The 24,986-nt window shown below is 42.7% G+C and overlaps 1 protein-coding gene across 1 annotated transcript in view; it reads left to right on the top strand.

Moving 5' to 3' along the window:
• The window catches only part of DENND5A (DENN domain containing 5A), an 86,382-nt gene that overhangs the window by 4,761 nt on the left and 56,635 nt on the right, over positions 1-24,986 (top strand). Inside the window, exons 2-3 of the mRNA XM_058663403.1 lie at positions 22,150-22,221; positions 22,969-23,078. Coding sequence (XP_058519386.1) covers positions 22,150-22,221; positions 22,969-23,078 — 182 coding nt within the window. The remainder of the gene's footprint in view (positions 1-22,149; positions 22,222-22,968; positions 23,079-24,986) is intronic.

Below are 24,986 nucleotides of genomic sequence, written 5' to 3' on the forward strand. Positions count from 1 at the left end.
TGAGGGAATGGGAGAATACCTGTCTCCCTTGCTGTGTTTCATTCTTTTCTGGTGCTTGAGGATATTTTGCATTCTCTGTAGGAGTCTCATGGGGGCAGAGGCAAGTAAATAGTTGCGTTGCAGGGCCAGAGCAGACATTATTGCAGTTTTTTCTAGTGTGATTGTTCTTTCATACTAAGGAAAAATGCTGTGAGACCAGTGTGGTGTCTAAACAGGCTAATTCTCTGCCTGCAAGTACTGGCATCCTGTATGGCTGTTCACTGGTTCATGTCTTGGCTGCTCTACTTCTTCTTTTTTAAAAGATTTGCTCTTCTATTTTTATTTTTTTTTTAAGCCTTATTCATTTTTATTGGAAAGTCAGGTATTCAGAGAGGAGGAGAGACAGAGAGGAAGATCTTTCATCTGCTGATTCACTCCCCAAGTGAAAGGAGCCAGGAGCTTCTTCCAGGTCTCCCAGTTGGGTGCAGGGTTCCAAGGCTTTGTGCTGTCCTCAACTGCTTTCTCAGGCCATAAGCAGGGAGTTGGATGGGAAATGGGCTGCCGGGATTAAAACTGGTGCCCATATGGGATCCCGGCGTGTGCACGGTGAGAACTTTAGCCACTTGACTAGTGTGCCGGGCTGGCTGCTCTACTTCTAGTCCAATTCCCTGCTTATCAACTGGGAAAGCAGCAGAGGATGACCCAGATCTTTGGGCCCCTGAACCCATGTGAAAGAACCAGAAGTTCCTGGCTCCCAGTTTTAGATCAGCTCAGCTCCAGCCATTATAGCCATTTGTGGAGTGAACCAATGGATGGGAGATTTTTCTCTCAGTCTCCTTCTCTCTGTAAATCTTCCTTTCCAGTAAAATATTTGAAAAGAGGGCCCGGTGCGATAGTGTTGGAGTTGAGCCCAATCCAAAGCCAGGAGCCTCTTCTGAGTCTCCCACATTGGTTCAGGTTCCCAAGGCTTTGGGCTGTCCCTCATTGCTTTCCGAGGTCACAAGCGGAGAGCTGGAAGGGAAGTGGAGCGGCTGGGACAGGAATTGTCGCCTATAGGGGATCCTGATGCTTGCTTGGTGAGGATTTAGCCATTGAGCCATTGCACTGGGCCCTAGGACACATTTGTATATGGCGCAATTTTTGTTTCTCCTGGTTATGTATTTAAGAGTGAAGTCACTCACTCCATGTTGAACCTTTTGAGACAACTACAGCATTTCTGCATTCTCTTGGTGTCTGTATCATCACCAATACTTAGCTATCTTTTTAATCAGAGCCGTCCTAGTGGGTCTGAATTGGTATCTATCTCATGGTTTTAATTTGCAAATCTTTGGTGGCTGAGATGGGTATTTTATTGAAAAGGAAAGAAAGAAAAAAAAGAAAGAGAAAGGAAAAAAAAAGCTGCCCTTCCCATAGGTGAAATGACCATGAAAAGTTTGAGAGTGCCTGGGGTTGGATCCTGTCTGCTTCAGATTCTGGCTCCCTGCTAATGGACATCTGGGAGGCAGTGGCTGTTGGCTTGGGTATTTGGGTCCTACCACCCACGGAGGAGACCAGAATTGCATTCTGGGCTCTTCTGGTTAGCCTAGCTGAGCCTTTCTTGTTTCAGGCATTGGGGAGTAAGCCAGTGCATGAAAGAGCTCTCAGTGTTCAAACAAAACAAACACCTTAGTGAACTAATTTAAAACGGAGTAAATATGAAGTAAGTGGTTTTTTAAAAATTTTGTTTTACTGACTGTTTTTGGAAAAAAAAGTTACAGAGAAGACAGAAAGGGAGAGATCTTGGGTTTTCTGATTCACTTCTCAGTGGCTATAGTGGCTTGGGCTGGGACAGCAATGAATGAATGAATGAAGTTAACTCTGGGTCTCCCATGCGAATGATACATGGACCATGTTCTGTTGCTTTCCTTGGGACTGTAGTATGGAGCTGGTTTGGAAGTGGAGCAGTTGAGCTTGAACCAGTGCTCATGTAGGATGCTAGTGTTTCGGGCAGCAGTTGAACCTGGTCCACCACAACTTGACTCCTAAAAGTGAGTGTTTATTTCTCTTTAACAGTTGATCAATTCTAGACAGATTTGTTATGGACGTCTTAAAAAGGTATCTCTGCTCTGAAGAGATCTCTAGTTCCAGCAAACCTTGAGTGCTAATACCTTTCCCAGGCATCTGTGGCTATTGCTGAAGTTAAGACTGCTGTAGTTGGAGGATGGTGCCTAATTTGAGGCTGTTTAATACTACATCTACTAACTTTAATTGGAGAGACTGAGTATTTTCAGAACGTTAGGAGAATCCTACTTGACTTTCTGAAGTGTGGAGGGTCACATGGAAAATATGTAGCTTTTACTTTAATGATATTGTATCCTGCTTCTTTCTTCTTAGGAGGATATCTGGAGTCACAGTGTTGGGTGCTTACACAGAATTTTCTTAGACTGTTCAACCCTTCCTTCCTAGATTAAAAATAGTTTTCTCTCCCTAAGGCCTCCTCTGGCAACACCCCTTTCCAATCTCATATCCTTTTGTATGCTTATGTCTTGGCTAACCCTGGTGAAAGGATTTGGCTCAATTTCTTGATTCCTCTTGTCAGGCTTGGATTCAGATTATGCTTAAGGGAATCTTAGAAACCTCAGGGACCTGGGTACATGTGAGGAAACCTGTACTTTATGTTTTAGAGTCTTTCTGGATATTGCAAAGGATCCAGTGAGTTAGAGGAAGGCTTGCCTTTTAGATACTGGTGAATTCTCATGGAATTGAGTGTGTAAGCACAGGCTGTCCTTCCCTGGATTTTGAATTCAATTCTTAAAAACTATTTAGTGAGGCAGGCATTAGTCAGGGGTCCATGTTCCAGGTGTTCTGTGCTTGCTGGTGTTAGTTTGGGGGTAGGTTAAACTCTGTTTTGAGTTTGTAAGTGGCAGGGTCCTGGTATGGTAAACAGTGAGAGTGCAGATGATGCCAGATCTCAGGCGGGTTTCAGTGTCCTCCCAGGGGATTACATGGAGTCCCAGGAAGTACAATGGCAGCAGGTATAGTTTAAGCCATCTTGTTACTCAAAGTTTAGCATATCTGCTTGGCTGTCAGATGTGGAGGCTGTGATAACCTTGTGTTTAAGAGGACCAAGTTAGTAGTTTTTGTTGTTTGTTAGTGTGATGGGTAAGTCATGCCAATTAGTCTGTAATGCTGAGAGCCCTGAGTGGTGAGAAGGTCTGTGGAGAGAAGTCTCACCTAGTTTCAGCTTTATTCCAGTCTGAGTGGGGACTTCTTGCTTTGTGAATTGTTCCCAGTTGGTAAAACATAATATGAATCTACATGCATTTATGTTGGTCATAGAATGAAAAAGTTAGATCTAGAAATCAAAGATAGTTTAGTTAGTAGTTTTAGCAGATGCTAAGAATTAATATTTATAAATGACTAGGATTTTGTAATATGCTTCTAAATCAATTAATTTTTTTTAGTCCCACTTGAAATGCAATTTTTTTTTCCAGTTTCATCTGGTAAGTTAGAAATGTTAGAATGTATGTCTTTTTACTCTTCCAGGTAGGAAAATGTCCGAGGCCTGGCACAGTGGCTTAACACACAAACTTCTACCCTGAGGCACCAGCATCCCATATGGGCGCCAGTTCCTGTCCTGACTGCTCTACTTCCTGGCTGCTTATGGCCTGGGAAAGCAGTAGAGGATGGCCAAGTCTTTGACACCCTGTACCTGCATGGGAGATTAGGAAGAAATCCCTAGCTCCTGGCTTTGGATCAGTGCAGCACCAGCCATTGCAGCCATTTACATGGAGCTGGATTGGAAAAGGAGCAAGGACCTGTGTGGTGGCATAGCATCCTAATCCTCTACCTGAAATGTTGGTGTCCCATATGTATGCTGGTTCTTGTCCTGACTGTTCCACTCCCAGTCATCTTTTAGTAATACAACCTACTACGTAACTTTTTGGAACTTGATGTGCTATATATATATATTTTTTATTAATTATTTTGCATTATGTGACAGTTTCATAGGCTCTGGGAATTCCCCCCACCCCTCCCCATGCTCCTCCCCCCTGGTGGATTCCTCCACCTTGATGCAGTATTACAGTTCAAATTCAATCAAGATTCTTTCCTTGCAAATGTATACCAAGCATAGAGTCCAGCTACTTATTGTCCAGATGGGTTGAACAGTTTCTTGGGGAGACCATTTCTGGTCCGAAGTTAGAGCTGGTAGAATATCATCCCAGTCAATTAAGAGTCCCAATATAACAGCAACAGCAATTTGCAACATTATGGAATTGACATGGTTTTGAGTAACCAGTATATTAAAAAAAAAAAAAAAAGGCAAGTTCTTAACCACAACCTGTGATTAGCTCATTGACATTTCAATTTTAGTTTATATACAGGACTGGCTGCTATATACCTTAAAATGGCTATAAGGTACCATTCAGCTGTCTCGTGTCTATTTCATTTTACTATTTAGCCATTTGTTGTGTTGAAGTATGATTTGCTGATCTTGGCAGATTTTAGGATAATCTAGACTGGCTTGTAACTCTAACAAGACATTTGTCGACAATTAAGGTGCAGAACATTTTTTTTTTCGGGGGGTGTGCAGGGAAATCCTCAGCACCATGGTGAGGAGTGAATGTGCTATATATTTCTACAACTTTTCCTAAGTGTTGAATAAGTAAATAATGTATGGATTTGTAAACTCATCCACTGTGGATTAAGCTACCGTGTGACATGCCTGTATTTGAGTGTTTAGGATTGAATCCTGCCTCTGCTTCTTCTCCAGCTTCCTGCTAATGTGTACCCTTGGGTACAACAGGTGATGGCTCAAATTCTTGGATACTTTCCACTCCCCCAATCCCCCCACTGCTTTTGGAGACTAAGTGGAGTTTTCATCTGCTGACTTCAGCCTGGCCCAGCCTCAGCTTTTGCAGTCATGTTGGGAGTGAAACAACAGATGGAAGATCTTTAACTCTGTTTTTCTTCTCTGTCACTCTGCCTTCCTTCCTTTCAAATAGATACGTATATACATCTTTAAAATCTGCAAAAAATGAGCAAGCTTTAAAAATAAGCTGAGGGCCACAGTTAGGTTTAGGATTAAGGCTTAGAATTAAAATAGCAATGGCGATGGAACACTGTATTATTCTCAGATTTTTGTTTTTGTTAAGTTTGTTTTTGTGGGCGGAGGGCTGGCATGATGACTTAATTGGCCTCACGTTGTAAGCTCCAGGATCCCATATGGGCGCTGGTTCATGTCCTGGCTGCTCCGCTTACCATCTAGCTCCCTGCTTATGGCCTGGGAAAGCAGCGAAGGATGGCCCATGTACTTGGGACCCTGCACTCAAGTGAGAGACTAGGAAGAAGCTCCTGGCTCCTGGTTTTTGGATCAGCTCAGCTCCGGCTGTTGCAGACATTTTAGGAGTAAACCAGCAGACAGAAGATCTTTCTCTTGGATGGGGACTCTGGCTTAGCCCAGCCACGCATTCTCCAAGCCCCAGATTTTGCCTGTGCCAGCAGATGGCAGTGCTACGTAGCTCAGCCTGTGTCTTCAGTGTGAGTTGGTGCCTTGGCCTGACCCAGACATGTTCTCTGGTTTGCCTCCTCTAAACCAATCCTTCTCAGCTCCCTTGCCTACCTGCAGTTGTAGAGGCCAGGTTTGTGGAAGACTGGGAAGTCATTCCTCCCCTGTTAAATATGCTCTTCAGCCACTCACACATCAGTATGTCCAAACGCCACTCTCTGGGCAGTCTAAAGCCTCTCCACCTACGGGCCTGGGTGGCATGTCCCAACCTGCATACTTTGCCTTCCCCACATATATTTAAAAAAATATTTATTATTATTGTTTTAGATTGGAAAGGCAGATATACAGAGAGAAGGAGACACGAAGGGAAAGATCTTCTGTCTGCTGGTTCACTCTCCAAGTGGCCACAGTGGCTAGAGCTGAGCTGGTCTGAAGTCAGGATTCAGGAGCTTCTTCTGGGTCTCCTACATGGTTCAGAGTCCCAAGGCTTTGGGCCATTCTCCCTTATGGAATCCCAGCATGTGCAAGGTGATGATTTAACTACAGGGACCACTGTGCCGGGCTCCTCAATTCGTTATAAATTTTTTTTTTAAGATTTATGTAATTCTTTTTGGAAAGTCAGATATACAGAGAGGAGAAGAGACAGAGAGGAAGATCTTCTGCCTGCTGATTCACTCTCCAAGCAGCCACAATGGCCAGTGCTACACTGATCTGAAACCAGGAGCCAGGAACCTCTTCTGAGTCTCCCACATGGGTGCAGGGTCCCAAGATTTTGGGCCGTCCTCAGCTGCTTTCCCAGACTACAAGCAGGGAGCTGGATGGAAAGCGGGGCTGTTGGAATTAGAACCGGTGCCCATATGGGATCCTACCATGTATGAGGCGAGTACTTTAATTGCTACCACACTGAGCCTGAGTTCTTTTTTTTTTTTTTTTTAATTACAGCCAGATATACACAGAGGAGGAGAGACAGAGAGGAAGATCTTCCATCCGATGATTCACTCCCCAAGTGAGCCACAACGGGCCGAAGCGTGCTGATCCGAAGCTGGGAACTTGGCTCCCACGCGGGTCTCCCACAAGGGTGCGGTGTCTCAATGTATTGGGCCGTCCTCAACTGCTTTCCCAGGCCACAAACAGGGAGCTGGATGGGAAGTAGAGCTGCTGGGATTAGAACCGGCGCCCTGAGTTCTTAATAATTCTTAATTGCATCAAAATTTTTTTTCTTGAAGGTAGAGACATATACAAAGATCTCCCCGTCCTCTGGTTCATTTCCTAAATTCCTGCAGCACCCAGGACTGGACCATGCTTATCCTAGGAATTGAGAACTCCATCTGAGCTTCCCACATTAGTGATAGGGACCTAAGTGTTTGAGCCATCCAAAGTGTGCACTGAGGGCCCGGCACAGTGGCCTAGCAGCTGAAGTCCTCGCCTTGAACACCCCGGGATCCCATATGGGCGCCGGTTCTAGTCCCGGCAGCTCCGCTTCCCATCCAGCTCCCTGCTTGTGGCCTGGGATGGGAGGGCAGTCGAGGACGGCCCAAAGCTTTGGGACCCTGCACCCGTGTGGGAGACCCGGAGGAGGTTCCTGGTTCCCGGCATCGGATTGGCGCAGCACCAGCCGTTGCGGCTCACTTGGGGAGTGAATCATCGGATGGAAGATCTTCCTCTCTGTCTCTCCTCCTCTCTGTATATCTGACTTTGTAGTAAAATAAATAAATCTTTAAAAAAGAAAAGACAACAAAGTGTGCACTGAAAGTAAGCTGAAATAAGAGCAGAGGTTATCCAAAGTTATATCGTATCTGTGCTCGGTGCCTTTATCCAATGCAATTTAAGGAGGATACAATTTGGTATTTAGAAATATTCATAATAGACTTTCAAGTGAAAAAAGTCAAAACAAAATCTTGTATTTCTCATTACCACTATGTTAAATGTACACACATACACCCACACAAGATAAAAGCATAAGTAAAACTGGGAAGAACCAATCTGGATGATGAGAACATGAAAAAAAAAATACACACGTACATATATTAAGCTATGTCCTAACAAGTTAAGCAGTGCCATTACATTTTAGATTCAACTGCAACAAATATTCTAAAAATTGTTGCTAACTCATCTAATGCTGCTGCCTGTGATGCCAGCATCCCTTATGGGAGCTGATTGCAGTCTCAGCTGCTTTCCTTCCAATCTAGCTTCCTGCCTTTGCACCTGAGAAAGCAGCACAAGATGGCCCTAGTACTTGGGCTCCTGCCACCACATTGGAGTACTTAGTGCCTGGCTCCAGCCTGCTCCAGCCTGTCTTTGTGGCCATTTGGAAAGTGAACCCTATGTAATCAATTTTGCAAGACATAAACTGTAAAACTAGGGAATACTATTCTCTCTCTCTCTCTCTTTTTTTTTTTAAAGATTTATTTTTATTGCAAAGTCAGATATACAGAGAGAGGAGGAGAGACAGAGAGGAAGATCCTCCATCCGATGATTCACTCCCCAAGTGAGCCGCAATGGGCCGGTGCTGCGCCGATCCGAAGCCGGGAACCAGGAACCTCCTCCGGGTCTCCCACACGGGTGCAGTGTCCCAAGGCATTGGGCCGTCCTCGACTGCCTTCCCAGGCCACAAGCAGGGGGCTGGATGGGAAGTGGAGCTGCCGGGATTAGAACCGGCGCCCACATGGGATCCCGGGGTGTTCAAGATGAGGACCCTAGCCGCTAGGCCATGCTGCCGGGCCCTATTCTCTCTGTTGAATCCCACTAACACAATTTATCTTTAGCTCTCAAGAAACTGTTCCCTGTTTCACTGTGCATCTGTCCTTTTCTTTCCTCAGAACACTCGCAATTCAGCACCTAGGTGACAACTTCCAGAGCCAAGGCTCACAAGAAGCAGCTCCATGGAGAAAGCCAGGAAAAGGGTATTGAATAATTCCTGACAGGCAGCTACGTGGGAGGAGTAGATTGCAAAATCCAAGATTGGGGGGAAAAAATGGCCTGACAGGCATAGTACAGGATATGCTAACAACCCACCAGCAAGTTGTTACATAATTTTAGGCAGTCCAAAAATTGGAACCATTCTTTCATGAACGTAGTTCATTGTCTCAAGAGAGACTCTTTTGGCCTGGTTGGGTAAGGGTAGGTGTGTGTCTTTCATCATATATAATCCTTGTAACAAAACCAGGAAGTGAGGGAGCCATAATTTGAAACTGTTATCAAAGCTCTATAGTCATGCAGGAACTACCCTTAAATCTAGACCAAGCAAAGACTGGAAACTGGAGTCATGCAACAGCAAAATTCTTAGTCAAAGCTGTCCTTCTCAAATATGAGCATGCGTGAAGAGATCTACTGCCTTGTTGCTGCAAGGATTTCTAGGTCTCATCCCATGTTTCTGATTGAACAAGTAAAGAGTGGGCCCAGAAATTCAAATTTTATACAAGTTTTTAGATGGTCTTGATACTACTGATCCAGATATCACAGACTCAAAATCACTGGCCTACAAGTCCCCTCTTCTCCATCGTATTTCTTCAACTCTCCCTCTCCTCAGATCTCTAGTCTTTATCTCCTGCCACTTCTTCCCTCACCACTACCTTAGCCTCACCAACCTTGTGTACATTTCTAATACATTAAGCATACCCCTTGCTGAAGGCCCCGCACAGGCTGTTACTGTCTGCCTGAAGCACCACTCCACAGATACACAGCTCACTGCTTTGATTCTCTGAACTTTCACCTGAAATTAGCACCTTGTCAGTGAGGCCTACCCTGTTGGTTTCTTTAACAATTACAACATTCCCCTCCGCTTTGCCCTAACATCCCCGATCCCATTTACCCTGCTGCACTTGGTCCATGGCTTCTTTGATCTCCTAAGGTATCATGTAGATTAGTTATTATGCTCATATTTTAATTTTTGCCTCTTTTTCCTAAAACAAAAGCTCCACAAAGGCAATTGTAAGCATACTTTTATCATGTCCCCACATCACACTGACAATTATTGGTTTTTATCCCTGACACCAAGACTAGGAGCAACAAGAGTCATCCCTTTGTTTTTTTTTTTTTTTAAAGATTTATTCAGTTTATTACAAAGTCCGATATACAGAGAGGAGGAGAGACAGAGAGGAAGATCTTCCGTCCGATGATTTACTCCCCAAGTGAGCCGCAACGGCCTGTGCTGCACCGATCCGAAGCCGGGAACCAGAAACCTCTTCCAGGTCTCCCACTTGGGTGCAGGGTCCCAATGCATTGGGCCATCCTCGACTGCTTTCCCAGGCCACAAGCAGGGAGCTGGAAGGGAAGTGGAGCTGCCGGGACTAGAACCGGCGCCCATATGGGATCCCGGGGTGTTCAAGGCGAGGACTTCAGCTGCTAGGCCACTGTGCCGGGCCCGAGTCATCCCTTTGTAAACGAGGGCCCTACCAATAAGGAAGTCATTCAAAATGAAAAAGCACATAGCAGGCAACTTTAGAGAAATAAAGAACAAGCTTCCAATTCTTGCTGTATGATCTAGGGCATATTATTTAAATTCCCTGAACTTTTCTTTATTACTCTGCAAGGTAAGTATACTGTCATCTAGTAACTAACATTAAATTGTAAGTAATAAAAAATAGCAACAGCGACGGGTATTTGAAAGAGCAGCTAAGATATCACTTGGGGGCCGGTGTAGTGTGGGGCCCTGCCATCCATACGGAAAGCTGAGCCAGAACTCCTGTGGCTGACATCAGCCTGCTCCAGCCTAGCTGTTACACCCATTGGACAGTGAAACTAGTAGATAGTTCTTTCCTTTTTCTTTTTTAAGGTTTATTTATTTTTATTGGAAAGTCAAATTTAGAGAAAGAAGGAGAGACAAAGAAAGATTTTCCATTTGATGGTTTACTCCCCAAGTGGCTATAGCGGCTGGAACTGAACTCATCTGAAGCCAGGAGCCAGGAGCTTCTCTGGCTCTCCCAGCTACCCTCAGCTGCTTTCCCAGGCCACAAGCAGGGAGCTGGATGAGAAGTGGAGCAGCCAGGACACAAATCTGAACCCATAAGGGATCCTGGCACAAGCGAAGCAAGGACTTCAGCCACTCGGCCGTAGCGCTGGCTTGAGATGAATAATCTTTTTATATATTCCTCTGTCTCTGTTGCTCATTTAAATAAATAAATTCTAAACCCCACTGTAAGCAGCTACTTATGTTGCCTTGTACCTAGGCAAGTGTTACACTGCTAGGAGAAAAACAGCCAATAACTGCTGGGCATTCTAGGCCTGGTTAATACAAAATTTGTATAAACTATACCAGTGTGCTAGTATAGTTGCCTATTCTATTTTTTATTTTTTAAAAGTATGTTGGGGCACCTGGTGTGATAGCCTAGTGGGTAAATCCTCATTTTGCAGGTGCTGGGATCCCATATGGGTACTAGTTTGTGTCCCGGCTGCTCTACTTCTCATCCTGCTCCCTGCTTATGGCGTGAGAAAGCAGTGGAAGATGGCCCAAAGCCTTGGGATGCTGAGCCCAACATGGGAGGCCCAAAGAAGCTCCTGGCTCCTGGCTTTGGATTGGCTCAGCTCTGGTAATTGTGGTCATTGAGGAGTGAATCAGTGGGTGGAAGATTTTTTCTTTATGCCAAACCCTGCCCATAACTTTTTTTTTTTTATTAATTATGTTGCATTGTGTGACACAGTTTCATAGGCTCTGGGATTCCCCCAACCACTTCCCATTCCCTCCACCCACCCATAACTTTTAATTCCGTTTTCCACAAGCTTTTTGAAATTCTGTTTTATCTATCTTATAGTACTCATTGGATTTTGAGTTCCCTCAAGTAATCCAGGAGAATCTCATCTCAGGAGTCTTAGTTGTATCTGTAACATCCTTTTCTTAAATAATATTCAGTGATTTTTGGGATTAGGATGTGGAAATATATTTGTAGGGGACCACTATCAGTACACCTCAGGGTGTCTAAAGCATGTATGGTGAACCTTTTTTTCGTTAGCCTGCCTTCTATTGAATTTCAAATCCCATTTGGTTGCCCTGGAAGGGCCAGGCCAATTAATTTCTCAGGCTTTATGCTGCCCATGGGCTGGACATTCCCCACGCCTGGTAAAGGTTAGGTCTTGAAGTTTTTGCATGTGAGAAAGAAGTAAAGGGAAACAAAAGAGTCTAGGAGAAATGGTGGAAGAGAAGGGACAACGTTACAGTGCTTTGTGTTATGAAACGATGTTAAGAGATACCTTTGGGTTTTAGAACAGATAAAAGTGACTTAATATTTGAAAGAAGACATGTAACATTGAAAAAAAATTCTGGCTGAAGAGACTAGTGTCATGTATAATAGAAAGTATTTCTTTAGCACAGTGATTCGGAAAAACTCAAGATACTGTTGTCTTTGTCATTAGCAGTTATCAACATCTTAAACCTTGTGCTTATGCCAAATTCTTTTTAAAGATTTATTTTACTTGAAAGTCACAGTTGCAGAGAGATTGGGAGAGATAACGAGAAATCTTCCATCTGCTAGTTCATTCTCCAAATAACCACAATGGCCAGAGCTGGACTAGTCCAAAACTGGGAGCCAAGAACTTTTTTGGTCTTTCAAGTGGGTACCTTGGGCTGTGCTCTGCTCCCTTCCCAGCATAAATATAAATGTATTATAAAAACACTTTGTATGGATTTCATTTTTTTTGCCCTCAGACAAACATACCTTTTGGTTTGTTTAAGATTTATTTAGTTCTGGTGTTAGTGTGTAGCAAGTAAAGCTGGCATGCCATATGAGCTGCACGTCCAATCCAGCTTCTTTCTAGTGAGTGGCATGGGAAAAGCAGCAGAGGATGACTTGCGTTTGGGTCTCTGCTACCCAGCTCCGTCTGGGGAGCCAGATCAGACTCCTGACTCCGTGTGGCCCAGCCCTGACTGTTGTGACCATTCTGAGGAGTGAACCAGCAGATGGAGGATAGCCTTGTCTTTCCTTCTGTAACTGATTTTCAGGAGACTTGGAAATGGACTAGCAAGGGCTTAAACCAGAGCTCATAGGGGATCCTAATGTCACAAGTGGGAGCTTTACGTGCTCTGTCACTACAGTGGCCCCCAAACCTACCTTTTCTAAGAACTTTTTAAAAAACATTTTTATTGGAAAGACAAATTTACAGAGAGAAGGAGAGAGAAAGATCTTGCATCACTGGTTCCTTACTCCCCAAGTGGCTGCAATGGCCAGAGATGAGCCAATTCAACCCAAAGCCAGGAGCTTCTTGCAGGTCTCCCACGTGGGTGCAGGGTCCCGAGGCTTATGAGCAATCCACTACTGCTTTCCCAGACTATAAACAGGGAGCTGGATGGGAAGTGGAGCACCTGGGACATGAACTGGCACTCATGGGATTTTGGCCCTTGCAAGGCAAGCATTTAGTCACTGAGCCATCACGCCAGGTCTACTAAGAACTTTTTTTTTGAAGTAACCTCATGTAGTTTTTCTGTTAGATGATTTTATCGTATCGTATCTGAAATCTGCAGTTGATACATGTGATTAATTTCCAGATTTTAAATATTACAAATTGACATGTGAAGATTTGTATACGTAGTTTTTTGGGGGCAGTATCTTTTTTCTTTTATTTTTTGACATTCTTTACATAGTTAATCAGGGCAAAAAGGTTCAAGGGCTACAGGAAAGTGGGTAAGACTATTATTTCCACGTTGTGTTTGTCATGTATCTGAGGTAAAGGGGGAGATAAAGGGAGAAGCCCCACCCAGTCTCCCACCCATCCCAGGTCCCTGATGTGGGGCATGCTCTTGAGGGTCTTGCTCAAGTGGTTTTGATAGTTCAGTAATTCTGAATTTCTGCCAATCTCGTCATTCCAAGCACAGTGAGGTTGCTGAAGAATCCACTGATTGACATAGTCCTCCGTTTGCCCAGTTTTTCACTGCCAACATATGGCTAAGGTAGTTGACTGACTAGTTCTGTCCTCCATCTTTTCATGGTTAGGGTTCTGAGTCCAGCAGTTCAATTGGGAAGATCCCCAAATGTATACTTTTTGTGGATATGCTTTTGGCCTGTTTGGTATGTACTTAGGATTGAAATTGCTAGGTCTTGGTTATATGCATGTCCAGCTTTGGTAGGTACTGCCTGCCTAATTTTTATATAATGGTTGTACCAATTGATATTTCTGCTAGTGCATGAGAGTGTATATTGCTCCTCCTCCTCACCAGCAGTTGGCACTTTCCTTCTTTTTTATTTGTATTATTTCGTTGGTTATGCAGTGGTTTTGAATTATTTGAATTGACATTTTTCTGAGTGACTAATCATGTTGAGCACTTCTTGTAAGTGTATCAGTCATTTGTGTACTTTGGAAGTATCCAGGTCTTTTGCTAGTTTTTGTTTTTCAGGTAGTAGAATTCTTTATATTTTTAAAACGAGTCTTGTCAGTTACATGTATTAAAATATCTTTTTGTAATCTGTGTTTCCTGATCCTGGAAACAAAAGCCATGGGCCAATCTGTCAGTTTTCTCACTCTGTATAGTGTTCCTTATATCTTTACTTTCGCAGGATCTGTTAAGATGTTCTGTGTTCCTTTCTAAAGGTTTATTGTTTTCCCATGCATATGTAGATCTGCAGTCCCAGAGCTAGCCTTTTAAATACAGTGCTGCATCACTGCTCTGTACTGCGTAATAAAGGCGCTGGCCATTTTTCAGCATTCTGCAGAGTGACAGGGAAACTTTTTTTTTTTTTTTTTTTTTTGCTCTCACAGCTGTGCCTGAAGTACAACAAGGCTTTGATATGACTAGTACAATGCTTTTAATGTAATTTTATAAAACAAATGCTAGGCTTTGTGTTTTGATATAGTGTCAAATGGTAAAAATTTGGTGGTTAGTAAATTATGTTAAAATGGTATTATGGTCCGAAGTTAAAATAACTTTCTCTTCTGTTATTTAGGGTAAGATGGCAGGAGAGTCACACATTGTTTATTATTACTTATTTTCACTTTATTTGAAAGAGATAAATAGAGCTCCTATCTGGTGTTTTCCTCCCCAAGTAACTGCAGTATCTAGGTCAAGTCTACGCCAGGCTAAAGCCACGGGCCAGGAGATTCATTCTGGTCTCCCACATGGGTGGAAGGGATCCAAGTACTGGGGTTGTCTTCTGCTGCCTCTCCAGGCACATCTATCAGGGAACTGGATCAGAAGTGGAACAACCAGTAATTGAACCAGAGCTCTGATATGGCTGCAACCATCATAAATGGTAGCTTAACTCCCTGCAGCAGAACTCCAGCCCTGAGAGATTGGTACCACAGCACCAGCCCAGGATTGAGGATGTTTTGACGGGAATGATTAAGATAAAATTTGAGGATGGGGAAGAAATTTGAGTTCTTCGATGAAATGAGTGATGTAGAAGTAGAAACCTGTAAAGGAAATGTGGTTCTAGCAGTGCTTTTTAAAAAAATGGGTGCCTGTGATGCCTACATCCCAAGTTAGAGTGCAAGATTGAGTCCTTTTTACCCTATTTCGAGTCCAGGTCCTTCTAATGTTCCTAGAAAGCAGCAGGTGATGGCCCAAGTACTCAGGCCCCTGCTATCTACGTGGGACCTGGATAGAGTTCTGGGCTCTTAGCTTCAGCCTGCCTGGCTCCATCTGTTGTGGCCATTTGGGAAGTGATCCAGTGCATTAACTGACTCTCTTTCTCTGCCATTCTGCTTTCAAATAAATATTTCGGGATTTTTTTTGTTTGTTTTAAATATTTATATTTGGAAGGCAGAGTTATACAGAGAGACAGAGAGCTCTTTGATCTACTAGTTCACTTCCCAGACAGCTGCAATGGTTAGCTTTGGGCCAGACTGAGGCCAGGAGCTTCTTTTGGTCTCGCACATGGATATAGAGGCCCAAAGACATTCTCCACTGCATTCCCAGACCTTCAGCAAGGAGCTGAATTGGAAGTGGTGCCCATATGGAATACCACAATGACAGATGGAGGATTAGGAAGGTATGCACCATCCTGGCCCCATAAATAAATCTTTTTAAAAATACAAAGCTTGGGCCCAGCAGCGTGGCCTAGTGGCTAAAGTCCTCGCCTTGAAAGCCCCGGGATCCCATGTGGGCGCCGGTTCTAATCCCGGCAGCTCCACTTCCCATCCAGCTCCCTGCTTGTGGCCTGGGAAAGCACTCGAGGATGGCCCAATGCTTTGGGACCCTGCACCTGTGTGGGAGACCCGGAGGAGGTTCCAGGTTCCTGGCTTCGGATCGGCGCAGCACTGGCCGTTGCGGCTCACTTGGGGAGTGAATCATCGGATGGAAGATCTTCCTCTCTGTCTCTCCTCCTCTCTGTATATCTGACTTTGTAATAAAAATAAAATAAATCTTTAAAAAAAAATGCAAAGCTTGGGTCTGGCATGATAGCCTAACAGCTAAGTCCTTGCCTTGAAATCACCAGGATTCCATTTGGGTGCTGGTTCTAATCCCAGGGGTTATGCTTCCCATGTAGCTTCCTGCTCGTGGTCTGGGAAAGCAGCAGCTTAATTTGCCTGACCCCCAATTAAACTCTCAATTTCTTTACTTAGTTAGAAGTACTCCAGGTAGAGAAATCTGTCCTTTTAGTTTATGTGATAGTTTCACATGTTATATAACTTTTTTAAAAAAAGATTTATTTATTTTATTACAAAGTCAGATATACAGAGAGGAGGAGAGACAGAGAGGAAGATCTTCTGTCCGATGATTCACTCCCCAAGTGACCGCAACGGCCGGTGCTGCCGATCCGAAGCCGGGAACCAGGAACCTACTCCCAGTCTCCCACATGGGTGCAGGGTCCCAAATCTTTGGGCCGTCCTTGACTGCTTTCCCAGGCCACAAGCAGGGAGCTGGATGGGAAGTGGAGCTGCCGGGATTAGAACCGGCACCGATATGGGATTCTGGTGTGTTCAAGGCGAGGACTTTAGCAGCTAGGCCACGCTGCTGGGCCCTGTTGATTTTCTTTTCGTTGAGAATTTCTTCTAACTTTTTCCCCTGTATTCTTTCTTTATGAAATATTGTTTGGATTTTAGAGTTTCTAAACTGACTCACCAATTTCCTTCTCCAGTTTTATTTATTTCACCTTATTTTATGGAATATTTCCTCAAATCAGTTTTGCAGCTATTAAGTTTTTTTTGAAATGTATTTTTTTTTTAAGATTTATTTTAATTTTATGGGAAAGTCAAATATACAGGGAGGAGGAGAAACAGAGAGGAAGATCTTTCATCCATTGATTCACTTCCCAGCTGGACACAGCCCAATCCGAAGGCAGGAGCCTGGAGCCTCTTCCAGGTCTCCCATACATGGTCCCAAGGCCTTGGGCCATTATGTACTGCTTTCCGAGGCCACAAGCAGGGAGCTGGAAAGGAAGCGGGGCAGCTGGGATTAGAATTGGCGCCTATATGGGATCCTGGTGTGTACAAGGCGAGGACCTCAGTCACTAGGCTACTGTGCTGGGCCCATATTAAGTTTCAATTTACAACACTATTTTAATTTGTATAGACTTGTTTCTATGATGTTTTTTTTTTTTTGAAAAAAATTTGTTTTAAAATCTGGCTTATTTTTCATGCATTTATAATATATGGGTTTTAAAAAAAATATCAGAGTATTTCTGATAGCTGTGTGTGTGTGTAAAGAAACTTTATTGAAAATGACAATCTAAAGTAGTCTATTTTTACTAGCATTGCAAATATCTTTTGTGGTTTATGTATATATATATTTTAGACTAGTTTTACTGAGTTGCAAACTATGAAGTTATACTTGTTTAAAGTGTACCTAAAGCATATCTCTTTTAAAGTTGTACAGATCAATTTTTTGTTATAATTATTTTCACAATAATAATTTTAGAAATTTTTATCATTCTAAAAAGAAACCTTATCCTTCTCAGCAGCCATTCTGAATCTCATCCCTATGCAACCATAAAGCTGGATTATATTTCTGTAAATTTTCTTTTTTGGATAATTTGTTTAAATGGGCTTGAGTTTTAAAAATCTTTTCAGTCAAATTTATAATTTAGAATGGATTTGTATTTATAGAAAGTTACAAACATAGAGGGTTCTTATATATCTCACAAGGAATTTCCCCAAATATTAATGCCTTATTTTAAAAGATTTATATAAATTTTTTGGAAAGGCAGACTTACAAAGAAGGAGAGAGAGTGAAAGACCCTCCATCCACTGGTTCACTCCCCAAATGGCCATAATTGCTAGAGCTATGCCAGAGTGTAGTCAGGAGCCAAGAACTTCCTCCACGTCTCCCGCAAGGTTTTGGGCCGTCCTCGACTGCTTTCCCAGGCCACAAGCGGGGGGCTAGAAGGGAAGTGGAGCAGCCAGGACACAAATTGGCCACCCACATGGGTCCAAGTGCTTAAAGGCAAACAATTAACCAGTTTAGCCATCTTGCTGGGCCCAATGTCTTACACTAGTATAGCACATTTGTCATGATTAAGGATAAAGTCCACGCTGTATTCAGAATTTGCTAGTTTTTGCCTAAAGTTCGTTTTCTCTTCTGAGTCTTGTTCAGGAAATGTGACATCTAATTGTTACATTTCCTTGGAATCCTGCTGGCTGACAGTGTTCAGACTGTTTTTTATGACATTAGCAGGTTCCCCCTCCCCCGCCCCTTGGTGGTTTTAAAGAATATTGGTTAGATATCTTGTAGCTAGCTGTCCCTTCAGTGGAATTTATGTGTGTATGATGTTTTTCTTGTTATTTGACAGAAACACCATGGAGGTAAAGTACTTTTCTCATCATATCTAGGATACATCTTATCTAAATGATGTGTGTTCTTATCTCTGTTGATGATAGCCTGTTACTGGAGTGTTGCTCCTAGGTCATTTATGTATTTAATTTATTCATGTTCTCATTTTATTTGGAAGGGAGAAAGAGAAAGAAGTAGAGACAGAGAAATTTTTCATCTGCCGATTCGTTCCCCAAATGCTGATAAGCTAGAGTGGATCAGGTGGAAGCCTCAGCCTAGAATTCAAATCCAGGTCTCCTGCATGGGTAGCAGGTTAGAATTACTCCAGCTGGAGTCAGAAGTGGAGCTGAGACTCCCTGGCACTGGGCCGTGGGCTAGGGCATTCCAAGCAGCAACTTCACTGCTGCGCAAGCACAACAGTCATCGTCCCCACCCCCATAGCTTTTTTTTTTCTTTTAAAATCTCCTTTCAATAATTTTATCTTTGGTTTCCAAAAGTTTGTGATGTGCTAATGTGTTATTTGCTTGGTGTTTATTTCTTGAGCTTCTTATCTGTACATTTTGGTCTTTTGACATATTTTGGTCAAATTTTAAAAGCTTATTTGAGGGGATAGGGGAGAGATAGGGAGGAACAGAGAGAAAACACATGAACCACAGAGAGCTCCCATCTGCTGGTTGAACGTCCAAATGTTTGTAACAGCTAGGGCTGGGTTGAACTGAAGCCAGAAACTTCAGTTAAAGTCTCCCATATGGATAGCAGGGACCCAGGTAATTGGGCCATCACTGGCTGCTTCCCAGGAGGTGCAGTAGGGGGAAGCTGGAATTGGAACCTGATCTTAAAGTCAGATCATCCAGAATGGGAGTACCTTAATTGTAGTGACAAATACCTGCCCCACAAATAACCCCTCTTATTTGGTATTATTAATACAGTATATATGTAGCAGACAGATTTACCTCATAAATAGTTTCTAGGAAACAGTGATTACTTAATTAAGCTTCAATGTAACCTGGCATTATGTTTGGTAGTTGTTTTGTGTGATTCAGCATAAATCAGGTTGAGATTTCACCACATAGGTCTCTCTGAGATGCTTTTTGGGATATACATTTTATATCTGCCTTTACCATTTCAAAGCTGTCATTGCCTCCACAGAGGGAACACACCAGCCTAAAGGTACAACTTGTGACATTTTGGTGGAATTTTTGTGATGATTTTTCAGGGATACCACTGTACTTTAGGCTGAAGTTTTGAGGATCTGTTATTCATTTTTTTAACCTCTTCACTTATGTTTATGTTCAAAAGGAGGGAGTTTTGCATTGAGACAGCATTGAGCATCTTTTGACAGGAAAGGAGAAAATAATATTCTCCTAGTTTGGGTTACTGCCAGTCTGGAAACAAGTTATTTAATAGTACATATTTTCAGCTTGTGTGAAAACCTGCCTCTTTAAGTTAATCTGTAAAAGCTCAGATGATTCCTGACTAATGAAAAGATTTTGGAGCTGTGGTGTTGGATTATGGAACCGTCTGAGAAGCTGATGAAAATGTGGTTCTCTCTCCAGAAAAAAATAACACCTATCTTTCATACAAAGTTTTGTAAATCACTTCAGGTAATTCAGGGGTTCTTTGGAAGCTTCCAGACTTAGACATCCCCCACTAAGAGTTGTTCCAATCAGATTAGTCCCAGCAGGCTAATAGCAGTACAAATGCCAGTTTGTTTCTGGCCTGGTTGAAGCAGAGCGAATAATCAAAAGAACCCATTAGTAGTCCTTACAAGACATAACAGACTTTTAAAAAATTTGTTTTGATTTATTTGAACTGTGTTTCCTAGAGACAAATTTACAAATAAACAGTACCTATTTGACTAGGTTTTAAGCTGCCGTTAGAAATGGATCTGTATCTCCAAGTGAGCTGGTATTTGTGTTCTCTGTATTACACTGAAGAATTAGCCAGTGTTTTTAAGGTAGTAGAATAGCATAATTGTGATGTTACATTTCTGGTATTGTTTGAATTTTCAAAGGTCTAAATAATTGAGGATTTATCTGTATGTGACACACAGTTTTCAAGACATGAGTTTCTGTAGGTGTTTCTGAGGTACTTATTTCATGGTTATTCTCAAAAACTCAAGCCCTCAACAAATTATGAAAAATTAAAATTGTTTCAATAAAAAAGATCTTAGGTTTGTGAATCTACTTATTGTGTCAGTTTTCTGACTTTTTTTCTTACCCCTCCCCCCAATTTTTAAAAATTTGTTTATGGAAGATACAGTTAGAGAGAGGGAGAAAGAGATCTTCTATCCACTGGTTCACTCCCCAAGTGGCTGCAACAGTTGGAGTTGAGCTGGTCACAAGCTGGGAGCTTCCTTTCAGGTCTCCCATTTGAGAACAGGGACCCAAGCACTTCAGCCATCTTCTGCTGCTTTCCCAGGCAAATAAGAGGGAACTGGAACAAAGCGGACCAGCTGGGAGTTGAACTTGTGCCCATATGTGTTGCTGGTACTGTAGAAGGTTTACTTGTTAGGTCATAACCCTGCCAGTGTGATTTTCTTTTCTTTTCTTTTCTTTTCTTTTCTTTTCTTTTCTTTTCTTTTCTTTTCTTTTCTTTTCTTTTCTTTTCTTTACTTTTCTTTTCTTTTCTTTACTTTTCTTTTCTTTTCTTTTCTTTTCTTTTCTTTTCTTTTCTTTTCTTTTCTTTTCTTTTCTTCCCTCCCCTCCCCTCCCCTCCCCTCCCCTCCCCTCCCCTCCCCTCCCCTCCCCTCCCCTCCCCTCCCCTTCCCTTCCCTTCCCTTCCCTTCCCTTCCCAGTTTTATTGAAAATTTTAAAATTGCAAAGTCAGATACACAGAAAGGAGGAAAGACAGAGAGGAAGATCTTCTGTCCAATGCAATGGTTAACTCCCCAAGTGGCCTCAGTGGCTGGCCAGAGTTGAGCCGGTCTGAAGCCAGGAGCCAGGAGCTTCTTCTGGATCTCTCACACAAGTGCAGGGTCCCAGTGCTTTGGGCTGTCCTTGACAGCTTTCCCAGGCCATAAATAGGGAGTTGGATGGGAAGCGAGGTTGCCAGGATTAGAACCAATATCCATATGAGATCCTGGAGCATTCAAGGCGAGGATGTTAGCCTCTAGGCCATGGCGCTTGGCCCTTGCAGAGACACTCTTGACAGTAGTGTTTTTTTTTTTTTTTTTTTTTTTTTTTAAAGATTTATTCATTTTATTACAGCCAGATATATACAGAGGAGAGACAGAGAGGAAGATCTTCCGTCCGATGTTTCACTCCCCAAGTGAGCCGCAACGGGCCGATGCGCGCCGATCCGAAGCCGGGAACCTGGAACCTCTTCCGGGTCTCCCACGCGGGTGCAGTGTCCCAATGCATTGGGCCGTCCTCAACTGCTTTCCCAGGCCACAGGCAGGGAGCTGGATGGGAAGTGGAGCTGCCGGGATTAGAACCGGCGCCCATATGGGATCCCGGGGCTTTCAAGGCGAGGACTTTAGCCGCTAGACCACGCCGCCGGGCCCAACAGTAGTGTTTTGTCTGGGTCTTCTCTATCCCTACAGTTCCTAAGGGTTATATGTCTCCCATGGTTACTCAGTGACTAAGCGTGAAATTCAGTTACCTGAATTGTTCTTGACTGTATTCCCATGTATTTTTCTGTGGCATGTGCTGAATTTGCTTGTTTGTACTATGTAGGCATATTTAATATATTGCTTCTTCTTCAACTCCTTGGTAAAATCATTTTTTGGGGGCAGTTTGGGTAAAACACTTGTGGCTTTATAGAAATTTGAAATTGGTTGACTTTTTCATTCTATTAATGTTGTTTAAACTGGGCTGTGAGCATTAGTGGGTCTTCCAGTCAGAAGCTTTTTGTTTTAATGATATGGATTAGAAAATATGAAAGGGCATCACATATAGAAAGCGTAAGTTTGTTTTGTGAAAATTTTGTTTTAGGTAAATTTGTATTGCCTTATGATTTAAAATGTATTTTAGAATGATGTCGTGGTTGGAAAAATCTGAATCGTAATGCTTTGTTGTAATACTCTGTTATTTCATTTATCGTATAGCATTATGCCAGTACATACAGGCTTCTAAAGCCAGGGATGGTGCCAGCCTTTTCATTTCAAGTACGACTGAAGGTAAAAACAAAAAGTTCAGAACACCTAAAACTTTCTGGTGGTTCTTGAATATTTCACTCCAGTGACATTTTGCACCCTTTGGCCTTCTAACTTTCTTGTGCCTCTTGATCATACTTTCCAGATTTGTATCCTTCTAGGTGGTGGGTTCTTTGGTTTTTCCTCTCTTTCTTCCTTTCCTTTAATGTTTCTAATTTCAGTTTATTCTGGTGTTTTTAGGAAGGAAGTGAGGAAACAAAGTAGAATTCCGGAAATTTCAAATGATTCTGAAATAGCAGTTTATTAGATTGGCTTTGAAATCTGTTTTGTTATTGCCATATATTTTAGTCTCTTTGTATTTTTTTCATGATCATAGAAATATATTTTTAGAGTTTAAAATAATCAATTATTCTGTTATGGTTTTAATTGACTTTAAGTAAATTAAATGGGGGAAAAAGATGGATACAATCCTTTATGAGTTCATGTGCTTTCTTATCTCACCCTGCAAAATTAACCACTGGGTTTATAGCAATAATTTCATTTTAAAGAAATGTAAAGATAGGTAGAGTATCCAGTATTAACTTTGCTATACTTTTTCAGCTTCTTTACCGATCTAATAACTTTTAAAGCCTTTCCTACTCCTAGATGGTTGGCATACTAACCTCCTTGCCTTCATTTCTATATCTTCCTGGACTACCAAACTCAGACATTGATAACCCTGTGATTAAAAGGGACCTTGTAGAAATGATTTACTTTTTTTTTTTTTTCCAGGGGAAAATTTTGAGCAGACACCATTGAAAAGAACATTCAAGTCTAAGGTCCTTGCACGATATCCTGAGAATGTAGAATGGAATCCCTTTGACCAAGATGCAGTGGGAATGGTTAGTACTTGTTAGCTACAAGTGTGAGACAATTTGCAGTTTAGCTTCCAGTTGGAATATGAAGCCAGCCTGTGGTTGTAGTGGTTCTATCAACAACCAGTAACTTCTGAAGAAGGGATTATAATGCATATTTTTCATTATTCTGTATTTTGGTCAGTATATCAAAAGATTCAGAATATTTCAAATATACTAGAAAGTCTTAATATGCTTCCATTGTGTCAGTCAAATAAATAATCTTGGGTTAGTAAACTTTGCACTGCTGACTTGTGGGTTATTTATTGCATTGAGACTGCTTTGAGTTTTCTGTAATTCTGCACTGTGCATATTTCAGTGTTATGGTGGAAATGAGAATTTTTGTTTCGTCATGGTTTTAGGTTTAACAATTTATAGTATCATGTAGAAGAATACTGCTATGGATTGAAATACCATCAGCTATGAATCAAGATGGCGGAATAGGGTAAGGACACGTTCATACAGATGGAAAAGCATTTAACCAAGATGAAGCAGAGAGGACATATTTCAGGAAATAGGAAGGGAAAGAACAACAGTAGAGGGGTACCTGGAGACTGACAGACATAGGAAAGCAGCGGACACAACGGTGTGGTGTTGCAGAGACTGATACTCCAGCATGGCGATCTGAACTCCACAGCAGCCGGAACTCCACCAGCAACCAGGTGGGAAGGGACTTTCACTGGGAGCTCGGGTGGTGAACCCAGACAAAGAACTGTCCGTTCTGCTGGTCCGTGTGATTTGACCAGGAGCAGAGACAGAGCCACAGATCTCAGACAGGCAGTGCGAAAACAGAGTGGATTTCACAATCCAGTCAGCCCCCTAGAGCTGAATTGGGTGCCATTTTGCATAAGGAGGAAAGGGCAAGGGAGAGGACGGAGCATGCGCTGAGCTGGGAGTGAGCTCATTTCTGACTCAGTGAATTGCAACGGTGTGGCATTCTACTTGTTCCACTCAGGGCAGGTCTGGGATAGCCCTCGGATCTGGTGGCCAGCAAATCAAGAACCTTAGTGGTTGTACATCAGGCGCCATTTTGGGCACTGTGGCAATAGCTTTGGGACTGCAGGGGACAATAGTGAACTGCGCATGTGCTGATCTCGCGAGAACTTGCTGACGTCAGTGATTGCCCTGGTCCCGCAGGAAAATAATGCTGACTGTGGCATCGAATGGGTCAAAATAGGTCCGTGTGGCACCCAGACCTAACGTCCAACAGGTTCCAGCAAGATCAGCGCCACCAACAACCTAATTATATAGGACACCTGGTGTCTCTCTAATCCTGGGACCTGCTCCAACCGGAAGTGGGAGAAAGGTTGCAGAGACAACAGTGCAGCCTCAGCACAGGAGGTGGAGAGTGGTGTGCCAGGAGCTGGGGCTGTGGAGACCACAGTGGAAATCTGACATAAGAACCCAAACCTGGAACTCGCTGGAGGTTGTGGCACAAGTGGTTGCAAGAAAAGTTGTGTACTAACCCCAATAAGTAAAATCGCATTGTAGACCTGTGGGTGACACAGCTTAGAAGCCTGTCCCAAGGAGAAGACACTGCTAACCAGAAGTATAATGATCAAGAGCAAAAGAAGAGACAAAGGCACAATGAATATTGCCGAAAACTCTCCTGCAAGGGAGCAAAACCCTATGCCAGCCTCAGAGTTAACTGAGGAAGACATTGAGAAAATGGGGCACACAGAATCCATAAGACTGGTTTTTAAAGATTTTGATCAACAATGAGAAGCTCATGCAAGAGTTCAAAGAATTTAAGGAAGCAATAAAGCAAATCAAGGCTGGTGTATCAGAAATTAAGAACACGGTAGAGCAAATGAAGAGTACAGTGGAGAGTCTCCAAAATAGAATGACACAAGCAGAAGAAAGAATCTCAGAATTGGAAGATATTTTCTGTCATCA

Source organism: Ochotona princeps, chromosome 4 (assembly GCF_030435755.1).
Source record: "Ochotona princeps isolate mOchPri1 chromosome 4, mOchPri1.hap1, whole genome shotgun sequence".
Lineage (NCBI taxonomy): Eukaryota > Metazoa > Chordata > Mammalia > Lagomorpha > Ochotonidae > Ochotona > Ochotona princeps.